The 12,814-nt window shown below is 29.9% G+C and overlaps 1 protein-coding gene and 1 pseudogene across 2 annotated transcripts; both read left to right on the plus strand.

Annotated features, from left to right (window-relative positions):
- The first annotated feature begins 2,413 nt into the window (after positions 1-2,413).
- On the plus strand, positions 2,414-5,785 carry LOC106752831 (serine decarboxylase). 2 transcript variants are annotated; one of them, XM_022777303.1, is made up of 6 exons: positions 2,414-2,663; positions 3,570-3,924; positions 4,018-4,249; positions 4,321-4,514; positions 4,601-4,737; positions 5,097-5,785. In XM_022777303.1, exons 2-6 carry the CDS (start codon positions 3,597-3,599, stop codon positions 5,661-5,663), a joined length of 1,458 nt encoding a protein of 485 aa, XP_022633024.1. In that variant the 5' UTR covers positions 2,414-2,663; positions 3,570-3,596; the 3' UTR covers positions 5,664-5,785. The 2 variants fall into 2 exon arrangements, with proteins under 2 accessions (XP_022633024.1, XP_014490089.1); XM_014634603.2 differs by having other exon boundaries at positions 2,414-2,638.
- A 2,676-nt stretch (positions 5,786-8,461) lies between these two features.
- LOC106752864 lies at positions 8,462-12,175 on the plus strand (annotated as a pseudogene).
- Positions 12,176-12,814: the final 639 nt, after the last annotated feature.

Raw genomic sequence — 12,814 nt, forward strand, 5'->3', positions numbered from 1 at the left:
CAATAGTAAAAAAATGACACAACAACTTAGAGACAACAAAAAAGTAAGTAAAAAAAATGTAGTGAAAAACTAAGGCACAAAATGTGAAAGGTCTATAAAAGTGAAAATGTAATGAAAATCAACCATCATTATGTAACAAACATTTGAAAAATAATGAAGGTTCATCATTTTAACCGTGGTTATATAAATTACTATAAAAATAATGATGATTTTACACTTATCAAATTCAAAAAAATTATACTTCCGCTACCTTGTTTTTTAAAATGACGATGCTGTTTTATTCATTGTTATTCAAAATGTTAAAAGGCATATTTTACACTAATGAACAAAAATTACGAGCACTTAGAAAGAATGATTAAGCAAAAGTTTCAAAATCAAAGTCGAAAAAGACTTTAATAGCCAAATGAGTTTTCACATAAAATGATATACATATATTCCTAAGTGTTTTTTGATTAAGACATGCTAGTCAAAAATAAACATCCACTGTCCGACTGATGTTTTAGAAAATCCACAACCACTCACTAAATGAACATTAAAATATTCAAATACATAACTACACAATAATAATTCGCAATAATGTCGAACTTTTATATATATACTCAATATATAAGAGTCTTTACATCTAAACAATGAAAGATGACGCGGAGAATCAATTGCCCACATGTTTAGTTAAAGGTTTAATAGTCAATTTTGTCCTCAGTTTCGTTGACAAATCTTAATTTAGTCTCTCGTTTTAAAAGTGATTGAAATGGGTCCTTACTTTCAAATATTTGAGTCAAATTAGTCCTTTTGATCAAACAGAAACAAACAACGTTAAAAGACTTGATGATTTGGCAGAATCTATAAAATAATATCTCTTATGCTAAATCATTAAACCCTTAAGACCATTTGTTTCTGTTTAACAAAAGGGACTAATTTGACTCAAAATTTTGAAAATAAAGACCTATTTCAAACACTTCTAAAACGAGGGAATAAATTGAGATTTGTCAACGAAACTGGGAACAAAATTGGCTATTAAACCTTATTTAAATAACTACTCAGATTTCAAGAAGAATTTATGTACTTACACAACTCCGAAATACTTGATTTAAAAATACATGTTGAACTTAAATTTAGTAATTCAATACTCAATGGTATGTAAGTTTAATTGTAGACTTAGAATGAAATCCAACAATCAAGTTCTAATAATTTTTAAAACGCGAATACAGGTCTATATATATATATATATATATACAGAAATATATATATATATATATATATATATATATATATATATATATATATATATATATATATATATATATACTAATCATCCTCATTCCTATACTAAATAAAAAAAATTGAGTATTAGTCATATACATATATGTATTTGTATTTATGGGAATTTTTTGTCAAAGGAAAATAATTTGAATAATATCCACGAAAAAGATTTATTGTCATTTGCAACTCTTTCACACGATACATGACTACTAACAGGGATATGTTATTAAGAAAAATAAAATTTATCTATTATAAAATTATGATGAATGTGATACTCGTATCTTCTCTAACTTAAAAAAAAAAATACACAATTATTTTTAAAAAATTTTAAATACTTTTGACCTTTCACGTTTTGTTAATGTTTTTAATAAAGTTTTACTCAAACTTTTTATTTTATTTTTAAATGATATATTGAATTAAGTTTAAGTAAAAATTAAAATTTTAAAATATATTTAAAAAGTTTTATAAGTAAAATTTGAATGATACAATGATTTAACATATTGCATTGATTTTTTTAAATTATATAATATATATTATTAATAAAATGACATTTAGAATCTTTCTTTTGTTTATTTTTATATTTTCTTACAACATAGTTGTATTTATGTTAAAACCATATTTAAATATAATAATAAGTTAATGAATCTAATCATACATCTTATAACCACCAATTTATTGATTTTTCTATTAAACTATTTTTTTCCTGAAAATATATTTCTTAACATTTTAATATGTAATAACTAATTCCTTTAATTTTATTTAAAGAAAATTAATTTTATATTTAAAATTTAAAATTTCATAGTTTTCTATTTAAGTATGAAGTCAATGTGTTATTTAAAGAAAATAAGAGTGTCACTTTATTAAAGTACGTAAAAGAGGTTAATATTAATTTATTAAAAAGTATTTAAAGGATGTGAATATCTTTTAACAACCATATAAAGAAGAATTTTTGCCCACATTTTTATATTACATCATTTGTTACGTTATTCATTAAGATATAGTGTGTGAAGAGAAAAAGATGGGAGGGTAATTTCATTAAGTGTAATGATATATGAACACTAACATTTTTTTAAACACCTAAACCCAATATTTGTCTTTTCTTTCTCTTCTTATAAGGTCAAAACTCCTCTAAAATCTTATATTTTTCTTTTCACATGTGATTTCCGTGTCAATTAGTCTTTTGGTTCTTTGAATATCTTTTTCCTTTCATTATCATTCTAATGAGATGTGGCGATTATAAATCCGGATCCTGTCCCCCCATTAACCAAGACCGTTCCTTTTCACCCTTTAAGATTGATAGCTCAATCTTTCCATAGAAGGTGCTTCTGGACTGAAAGAAAAATATCAGCTTTCGTAGTTCAGACCATAGTTGCTTCATGTGTGCTTCCTAACCTTCATATTTCGTATACATAACTCTCCTTCTAGCTTTTCATAAAATTATTATATTAACTGTGACTTCCTTCTATATGGTCCAAATACTTGGATATTTGAATTATTCTTAGCTTCTTTTATGTTTGATGTGATGCTGTTATTACTTAATGTTGTTTTCATTGTGTTTTTATCTGCTCTTCTTTACTTTTAGTTGCGAACTTTTTTCTTTTTTTTTTATGTATTTTGTCCTTGATTGAAGTGTTTCTATTTCTTTCATTTGAATATGTAAGCAATTTTCATAGTGTGACTTTGGTTTTGGTTTGAGTGTTGGTGAATCAGTTCTTTTTCTGACCAAAACTGTTTTGTTTTCTTCTGCTTCGAAAGAAGGCCTTCTAAGCTTACTTCATTTGGGAAAATTATATTTTTGTTTCTGTATGGAGGTATTTGAATGAAAGCTGTTTGGGATTGTGCCTTATTTATAAGTGAGATATTCCTGTATTGATGTTATACAATATTAACCATGAGAACTTGAGAATGCTGAAAAAATTGAGAAATATATGACATGGATTCAGTGGGACACATAAAATTATCAGAAAAAACATTGATGTATCAAAAGCAAGTATGATATGAGTGGTGTTTGGCCCATTGAAAAATTGTTTCCTTTTAACGATTTTAGTTTGATTTTCGGGAAAAGTTTAAAAATTTAAGTGAAAAGAATATTAAAAGTAAACGGAAATGAATTACCTGGATATGTGTAGACCAAAACATCTTTTTTGTGGTCAGCCTTGTTTCGTTTCCTGTAGTGGAATCGTGGTTTCTAGCAAAGTGTTTGATAAAGAGTGATGGCTGAGTTTTATAGCTCGAGGTTCATGGTTTATTTTGTTTGCACTTAGGTTCCTCCTTTTGTTGATAACCAACTTGTGTGTTCTGTCTTTCAGATAATTTCTTGTGCTGCAAGTAGCAAGATGGCTGGAAGTGTTGATGTTTTAGCTCCTGATTCCAGCATTAATGGAACAACGAAATCTCTGCCTGAGGTTCTCAATTCCACGGCTTTTATATCAGATCATGTGGCACTCGTAGCCGGAGAGAATGGCATTAGCAAGGTAGAGGCTCAGAATGGTACAGAAAATGGGGAGAGAAAGATTGTCCTGGGAAGAAATATTCATACCATGTGCCTTGAAATTTCGGAGCCTGATATAGATGATGAGGTTACTGGTGAAAGGGAAGCTTATATGGCAAGTGTGTTGGCTAAATACAAAAAAACTCTGACTGAAAGGACCAAATATCATTTAGGTTTGATAGTTATTTGCAATAAACATTATTAGTTAGATAACAGGTTTATCTCATATATGATATACTAACTAATCTTCGGAAAAAATCTCACAGGTTACCCCTATAATTTGGATTTTGACTATGAGGCACTCTCTCAACTTCAGCACTTTTCCATCAACAACTTGGGAGATCCATTTATTGAAAGCAACTATGGTGTCCACTCCAGGCAGTTTGAGGTTGGTGTTTTGGACTGGTTTGCACGGTTGTGGGAATTGGAGAAAGATGAGTACTGGGGCTATATAACAAACTGTGGCACAGAGGGAAATCTCCATGGAATCCTTGTTGGGTTAGTCTCAGCTAGTTTTTGTGTATGTTGTTGAAATTAATATGCTGAATGTGGTACAATGATTGTTGCAGGAGAGAGGTTTTCCCAGATGGGATTTTATATGCCTCACAGGAGTCACATTATTCTGTTTTCAAAGCTGCTCGTATGTACAGAATGGAATGTGTGAAGATTGACACTCTTTGTTCTGGTGAGATTGATTGTGATGATTTCAAGGCCAAGCTTCTTTGTCACAGGGACAAACCAGCAATTGTGAATGTGAACATAGGCAATTTTCTCCTCTTCTCTCACTCACTCCCTTGTGCCTTCTCCTCTCGCCTTTCTTATTATGGCTCTTACACTCAAACATTGCAGGTACAACTGTGAAAGGAGCTGTGGATGACCTTGATCTGGTTATAAAGAAACTTGAGGAAGCAGGATTTTCACATGACAGGTTCTACATTCATTGTGATGGAGCTCTGTTTGGTCTCATGTTACCTTTTGTGAAACGTGTAAGCTTTGAAACAACATTAGTCCTTAACATCAAAACATCTATACATTTGATAACTTTAATAATATCATTATTTAAATGCTCACCTAACTCTGATCCAGCTATTCCAATGGTGATTTCAGTATGAAAATATGCTTTAGTCCATGATTATTATTTTAATTAGTCTTAATAAACATTTTGCACATGATGTCTATTTCTGTTTTATAACAATAGCGTGCGTGGCATACAAATTAAAAGAATCACTCTGGTGAGTATAACAAAAGCAATGATATCTGTAAGAGCTAATGTAAATGAAAAGGCAGGTTCTTTACAATGGTGATGTGTTGAATAGATAATTGGGTTGACGAATATTTTTGTCAGGCTCCAAAAGTTTCTTTCAAGAAGCCTATAGGGAGTGTGAGTGTTTCTGGGCACAAGTTCGTGGGGTGCCCAATGCCGTGTGGCGTGCAGATAACGCGATCGGAGCATGTGAAGGCTCTTTCGAGGAACGTGGAGTATCTTTCTTCGAGGGACGCGACGATCATGGGAAGCAGAAACGGACACGCACCCATATTCCTCTGGTACAATCTAAACATGAAAGGGTACAGAGGTTTTCAGAAAGAGGTGCAGAAGTGTTTGCGCAATGCACACTACTTCAAAGATCGGCTAATGGATGCAGGCATTGGAGCAATGCTGAACGAGCTGAGCAGCACCGTTGTGTTCGAGAGACCACATGACGAGGAGTTTGTGCACAGGTGGCAGTTGGCATGCGAAGGAAACATCGCTCATGTGGTGGTGATGCCAAATGTCACCATAGAAAAGCTTGATGATTTTCTGAATGAACTGGTGCAGAAGCGTCAAGAGTGGTTCCGAGATGGCAAGTTACAACCTTATTGCATAGCTTCTGCTGTGGGACACAAAAATTGCCTCTGTGCTATCCATAGCTGATTGCTGTCTGTTATTATTAAGTCACTCACTACATATGTTTCTACTAACTAATGTGTTTCTTATGCGTTGCTTTTGGTCAACCTGTTTCTAAAATGTTCAAATAAAATGGTTCGATAAAGAAATTATAATATGAAATTATAAAATTCTGTATCTTAAAAATATTATTTATATAATCAAAATAAGTTCATTTACCCATCTATATGAAAAAAAAGGAGAAAGATCCTTGAAAATTTCAAAGGAAATTAAATTTACCGAATTTGACATCTCACATATTCCCCTATATCTTAAAAATATTTTTTTTTTATATTTTATGTAATATATTAATTCATTTTCAAATTTTAACCTTAGCCCCATCATATTCTTGCTTTGAAACTAGATAAACATTGTTTTTTATTGTCATACATCTAATGTTACTATTTTTTTTTTACGAGTATTAGATAGTGTCATACATTATTTGGACTCAAATTAAGTAAGCTTCACATAATGCACTCTACATTTTCCATTATCAAGAAAAAATTTAATACAATGTTTTGTATGAATTTTAATTCTTTTAAGAAAGAATCTACATGTTTTAATCCAAAATATCAAGATATCTCGTATATTTAGAAAAGAAATTTGGTGGAATGTTTTTTTTTTTTTTATCTTTTATGATTCTTTCCACAATTTCAATTTGTTAAGTGGATACCAATATCGTCTCCCTTTGTATTTTCGTTCATTTGCTTTATATAAAGTTTTAATAATGGTGAAAAATATTGATTCTTTAGAATTTTTATTCTTGATTAAGAAAAAGTATATCTTCACGTGACATTGAGCCAAGGTATGAAAAGAAAAAGGTCATTTAAAGTTGTATATAACTTGTTTGGTTTATAAATTTTCAAACGATAACCTTCAATGTTGAACATATTAGACCAAACATAAGATGAAGATGAAAATTAACTACATAACACTTCGTAAATGACTTATGTAAGCATTGTGTCATCACTTAATAACATTTAATTTTAATAAAGTCGACTTTTTTTCAGTACCATTTTTTAATTTTATTTATGTGGGTAGACCATCAGAAAATTTTGTTTCCAAACTAGTTCTTTTTATGGTTGAAGTTTAATTTTCTTTTTTATTGTGAAAGACTAAATTCTCATCATACTTTTTTTTTTATTTTGTAAATTGTTTGTGATTAGGAAAAAAATTATAATTAACATTTTTTTAGTTTTATAAATTTGTATATTTATTTATAATAAATTAATTTATTAAAAATTTATAACTTTTACAAACTCATTTCAATATGAATTTAAAAAATATATTTGATTTAATATTTATAAATTAATTAGAAAAAACAATTGAAGGAGCGATTATAATAAATAAAATAATTTAAATATATTATAATTATGTTAATAGAAATATTATTATAATAAATATTGTAATTATGGCTGTGTTTTGTAAAAAATAATTTTGATAAATGTATATTTATTTGGTCAAAATAATTTCTGTAATAATTTTTTGTGTGTAATAACTTAGAAAAATAAAATTAATTAATAATATGATTGTAGGTGAAAATATTTGAAAAGAAATTTAATGTAAAGTTAAATTATCTAATTTTTATTTATAAAAAGTATATAAATTTAAATTTAGGTAATTATTTGTTGAAGTTATTAGTTATTAAAATTTAAATATATATATATATATATATATATATATATATATATTATATTTTAAATGTTTTCTTTGTAAAAGTTAATTCAAATTAATAAATTTTTAAATTTTAGTATTTTAATTATTATTAAATACAAAAGGGTTAAATATTAAATAATTGTCAATAATTTTAAAATACTGATATTGGTGATCTATTTCCATTTTATATGGTTGTATTATTTTTCACTTAAAATTGATCAAGATTTAGTCTTAAAGAAACTTTTGTCGGCTATAAAAAAATAAAAAGAGTTGTAGTTAATATTGATAAAAACAAAAATTATCAATTTAGTCTTAAAGAAACTTTTGTCGGCTATAAAAAAATAAAAAGTCTTATTTAAAACATTTGTTGATGAGGTAGAAACAATGTAGTAACACGGGTTACAATGAAACAATAAAATTAAATTAATATATAAAATAAATAAAAAATAACGCTAAAGAATCTGACTTATTTAAATTTGAAAATCTTATTTATATTTAAAATAGTTAATAATAAAAACATAAACTCAAATAAAAAATTAAATAATACAATTCTCTAAATAAGCTGAAAAGAATATTTACTATAACATAAATATATACATAAGTCGAATCGGATTGAGTTATAGACTTTGTTGGATAAAAAGTTACGCCAAATCGATTACATAAGAATTATGAATCTAATCAAACTTTGGTTTCCGAAATATGAACTCTGCGATTGGTTTTTATGATTTTTTTTTACTTTATTTTAAATTCAGCCAACTACCACTACAAAAATATAGTAAACTAGGATAATGATATTTAGACAATATTTTTTGACAATATTTAAATATTAATTACATATCAATCTGTGATTGGTCAAAAATTACTTCACAATCAATATTAATAATCATAAATATTATTGTGGAGTAATTTTTGATCAATCATATATTAATCACATATTGATACGTAATCAATGTTCAAATGTTGTCAAAAAAAAAAGTTTGTCTAAATATCATTATCCAAACTAAGTGAGAATTGTTTTCTTGGGTTCTAGAAACCTCTCCTAACTATTTGCGGTTTCAACATTAAACCGCAGTAATTTTTTTTTATTTTTTTATTGTAATTTTTCGACAATTTAAAAAAAGTTGCTAGCGATGTCTGCGCAACCGTCGAGCGTGACCTCGCCGCCACGGCCAAAGGCCGAACTCGCTAGAGTAGTGCTATTCTCGTAAATCTGTTTGGCCTGCTCTCTCGGACGATTAATCCCCGGTTGCCGGAAGGTATCGTTCCCGAAGCTTCTAGAAGAAGCCGGTGATTATATTTCTGCCTTGGAGATGCAAGTGCGAGCCATGGCGGGGCGGTCCCCCGCCCCCGCTCCTTTCAATATCTGTAAATTTGCTTTGAGATCTACAAATCATTACGTAAAAATATTTATTTTCAACCAAAGTATGCTAATGCTTGTTCACGTCGTTTTGAAAAGTGAAGAAGCACACATTAATTAAGAGATTGAGAAAGAAAATTGGGCAGAGGGCACGTTTAGTCCTGCAAGTTTACTCCATTTATAAGTGATTCAAGTTTACTCCTGCAAGTTTCTGCAATTCACTTCCAATATTACATAATAGATATGTAGTAGTATTTGATTTTTTTCTGGATCATTTTTTCTCTTTGCCAATCATAAAATATTACATTAATTTCATGATAAATGAAGTAAAGATAATTCGACAGATCATACATCTTTTTGTGTCCTTGGAATTTGAATCTTTGGACAAGGAAGCGATGTCCTGCTATATAAACAGTCTACCTAGTTGGACAAGCTGATTCTTGTTGTTGTTGAAACTTTACATGACTTAGCCATTTTATTATATGTCAGTTTTTCTTTGTTTATTCGTCTTAGTATTTTTAACGTTGCTTATATTTTTTTTTATGCTTAGAGATGATCATCCGGAAAGTGTACTGTCTTCAATGCAAACTATAATGGTGGTTCTCTTAGAAGAGAGTGAGGATTTGCTGAAGATCTTTTTATCTATTCTCCTGTCTAAATTAGGCCATGAAAGAAAAGTAAGTATTTCTTTCATAAACCAGTTTACTGTTAAAGGAAGATAGTTGATTCTCGTATTGCTCTAATATTATTTAAAAATTTGATGATTTCAATATATAATTCCAGACTGTTAATATGGCTGCAAGGAATATATATATATATATATATATATATATATATATATATATATATATATATATATATATATATATATATATATATATATTGATAGGAAGTTTTCATCCCATGCATCACATATATAAACACCAAATTAAAAATTTTGATTGGCTGAATATGGTTTTCACTTATCTCTGTTATTTATCTTTTATATCTCTGTTATTGAAAATGTTACAAGTAGTAGTGATTTGGAAGTCCAACGTAATTGTCTTAAGACATTTTGGGAATATGCAGTTGAAATAGCATCTTTCTTTGTGTTTGGTTTACTCTTTAAAAAGTAATATGTGATTTATTAAGAATGATTAACAGAAAGATTGGCTATTAACTTATAAGTTGTAGTTCAACCATCCTTTAAATTGAGTTTGAAAGAAATCTAACTATAGTTTATCCAAGCATGAAAACATTGAAATCAAATTCCTTCTCATTTCATTTACTTAAAATTTCATACATATGCTCTGTCAGTGTAAATATGTTTAATGTCAAGTATCAACTAATTAAAAAAATTCAACTTAGTGTTTATTAGAAGTAGTGATTAGTTAATTATTCATGCAAGACCAATAATTTGTTGGCTTCCATGGCTCCAAAGAAGATAAAGTTCCTTTACAGTCCATATATTTCCAACTTATCTTTGAACAATTTGATTTTGTGAGGGAAGATATGATTATAATATGTCATTGGTGCTTGGTGCCCATTAAGCTTTTCTTCTTCTTCATCATCTTCTCAAAAAGAAACACAATCGAAAGTTTTCTTTCATGAATCACACTGAAAAACTTCAAAAGTTGTGGTCAAAGATTCATTCCTCCACGTCTGGGACATGACCTTTCACAACTCAATAGCTTTTCATGCTTTATTACAAATTTTTGCTGCATTTTGGCTTTTAGCATTACCAACAACGTGACAATATGTGACAGAATTGCTTTATTTTTGTTCTTAACATATTGTCCTATATTGTCTCTGATGGGCTGTAGTAGATTATGTGCACACAATTTCTGCAGATGGCAATTGTTGTAAGTTCTTAATAAGGCTAAACACATTATTCTTGCAGGCCTAATATGCTAGAGAACAAGTTGGCAGATGCTGAAGTCTCTGAAGAACAGCAGAATAATTTGCTTAAGTATTTTGAGAAAAAGGAGAGCGAATACGTGCGACTTAAGAGGCATAAAATGGGGACGGATGATTTTGAGCCCTTGACTATGATTGGGAAGGGTGCATTTGGAGAGGTATAATCTACCTTTATTCATTAAAATTAAAGAAATGATGTTTCTGATTTTTCACATGTCACAAAAGATTTGCCAGATAATTTGTGACTCTGCAATTTTTTTCTTTATAAGTCAGAGTATGCCGAGAGAAGGGGACTAGTCATGTATATGCCATGAAGAAACTTAAGAAATCAGAAATGCTTCGCAGAGGCCAGGTAACAGAATCATCAGGACTTGCTCTCATTGTTAAAATGAATATTCTCTTGTTAGACTCATTTATTACATTTTAACCCTGTTTAGGTGGAACATGTAAAAGCTGAGAGGAATCTACTTGTGGAAATAGACAACAATTGCATTGTAAAGCTTTATTGTTCCTTTCAAGATGAAGAGTTCTTATATCTCATAGTGGAGTATCTGCCTGGTGGGGATATGATGACTTTGCTCATGCGGAAGGATATACTGACAGAAGATGAGGCCAGGTTCTATGTTGGGGAGACCGTCCTAGTCATTGAGTCAATTCATAAACATAATTACATTCATCGGTAAGCTCAAGCTGCAAAATCTAATTTTACACCATTAAAATCTTATTGTATTAATTTTACAGTGGTCCTGTTTTCTTACACATAGTAAGGGTATACTATTCTATTTTTTACATGCGTTCCAGAGATATCAAGACTGACACTTGCTGCTAGACAGAAATGGTCACATGAAATTATCAGACTTTGGGTTATGTAAACCACTAGATTGCAGTAATCTTCAGGAGAAGGACTTCTCTATTGGAAGCAACAGAAGTGGAGCCCTTCAGAGTGACGGATGCCCTTTGGCTCCTAAAAGAAGCCAATAGGAGCAACTCCAGCATTGGCAGAAAAATAGGCGAATGCTTGTAAGTCAATATACATAAGCAGCCATTACAACTTTATGCCTTGTTAACTTTCAGGTTATGACCTTGTATATTATATATTGTTGAGTTTAAGATGTATTTTTCTTAACAGGTATTTTTCATTTTGTATATACATTTTGGGATCACCTGCTCTCACTTGTGTTTTGACAAGGTGTTGACTCCTGTTTTGACGAGCTATGGCATTTGAAGCTTTTCTTTCTTTTCATTACTGCAGGCCTATTCTACAGTTGGAACACCTGGCTATATTGCCCCCGAAGTCCTTCTGAAGAAAGGATACTGCATGGAATGTGATTGGTATTATCTACTTTTCCTTTAAAAAATACCTTGAAGTTCCCTTGGTTTCTCTAGACTTCATATTGTTTCAATATGTTCTGATTAGGTTGTGGTAATGGTTCTAGGTGGTAGGAAGAAGTTGTTTGTGATTTGATAGGTTAATACTCTGCAAATTTGTTGTAGAAGCATGTTAATATGTGAAAGAATAAATATGGTAGTGAATGGAAGATAATAACTTGATTGTTATGAATTGTAATTGAAAGGAAGCTCTGGTTAAGACTGTTTTAATTGTTTGGAAGAATTGAGTTATTCTTTAGATCCTTTTTATTGAAATGTAGGTTGGTGTTGTTTGGCTTGAATATTAATATAATTATATTTTAGCAGTTACTGAAATGTAGGTTGGTGTTGTTTGGGTTGAATAATAAAGGACGTATTACTTTTGGACAAAATGATGAAGAATTACCGGCAAATAAATGTAACACGTCCTTTATTATTCAACCCAAACAATACCCCTGGAAATAGGCGCGGTTTCTTGAAACCCCTGGAAATAGGGGCGGCTTTTCAGAAACCCCAACTAGCATATCTTTTTTTCTAATTTGAAACTGTTCCCTCTTTTGAATGGTTCTTGTCTGCTAACTTAATACAATAGGGAAAGGTCTTTTTCCCCTCCCCACAAAAAATAGACAAAACAAAGTGAGTGAATGAAGATAAATAAGCATTATTTGATAATGAGTGCAGAGTGTCAAATCTCAGTGCCTTCAGTCTTCTCCAAAACACTGTTAACATTGATTTTGTTTGGTTGAGGCCATAAATGCAGCACCCCTCAACTATTAATTCAATCCCTAATGGCCAAGGATCCACATCCCATATAATGGTGACATGAAAATCAGATAAATCTTTGTAGAAAAGAAATCAAATA

The sequence above is a fragment of the Vigna radiata genome, unplaced genomic scaffold (assembly GCF_000741045.1).
Source record: "Vigna radiata var. radiata cultivar VC1973A unplaced genomic scaffold, Vradiata_ver6 scaffold_48, whole genome shotgun sequence".
NCBI lineage: Eukaryota > Viridiplantae > Streptophyta > Magnoliopsida > Fabales > Fabaceae > Vigna > Vigna radiata.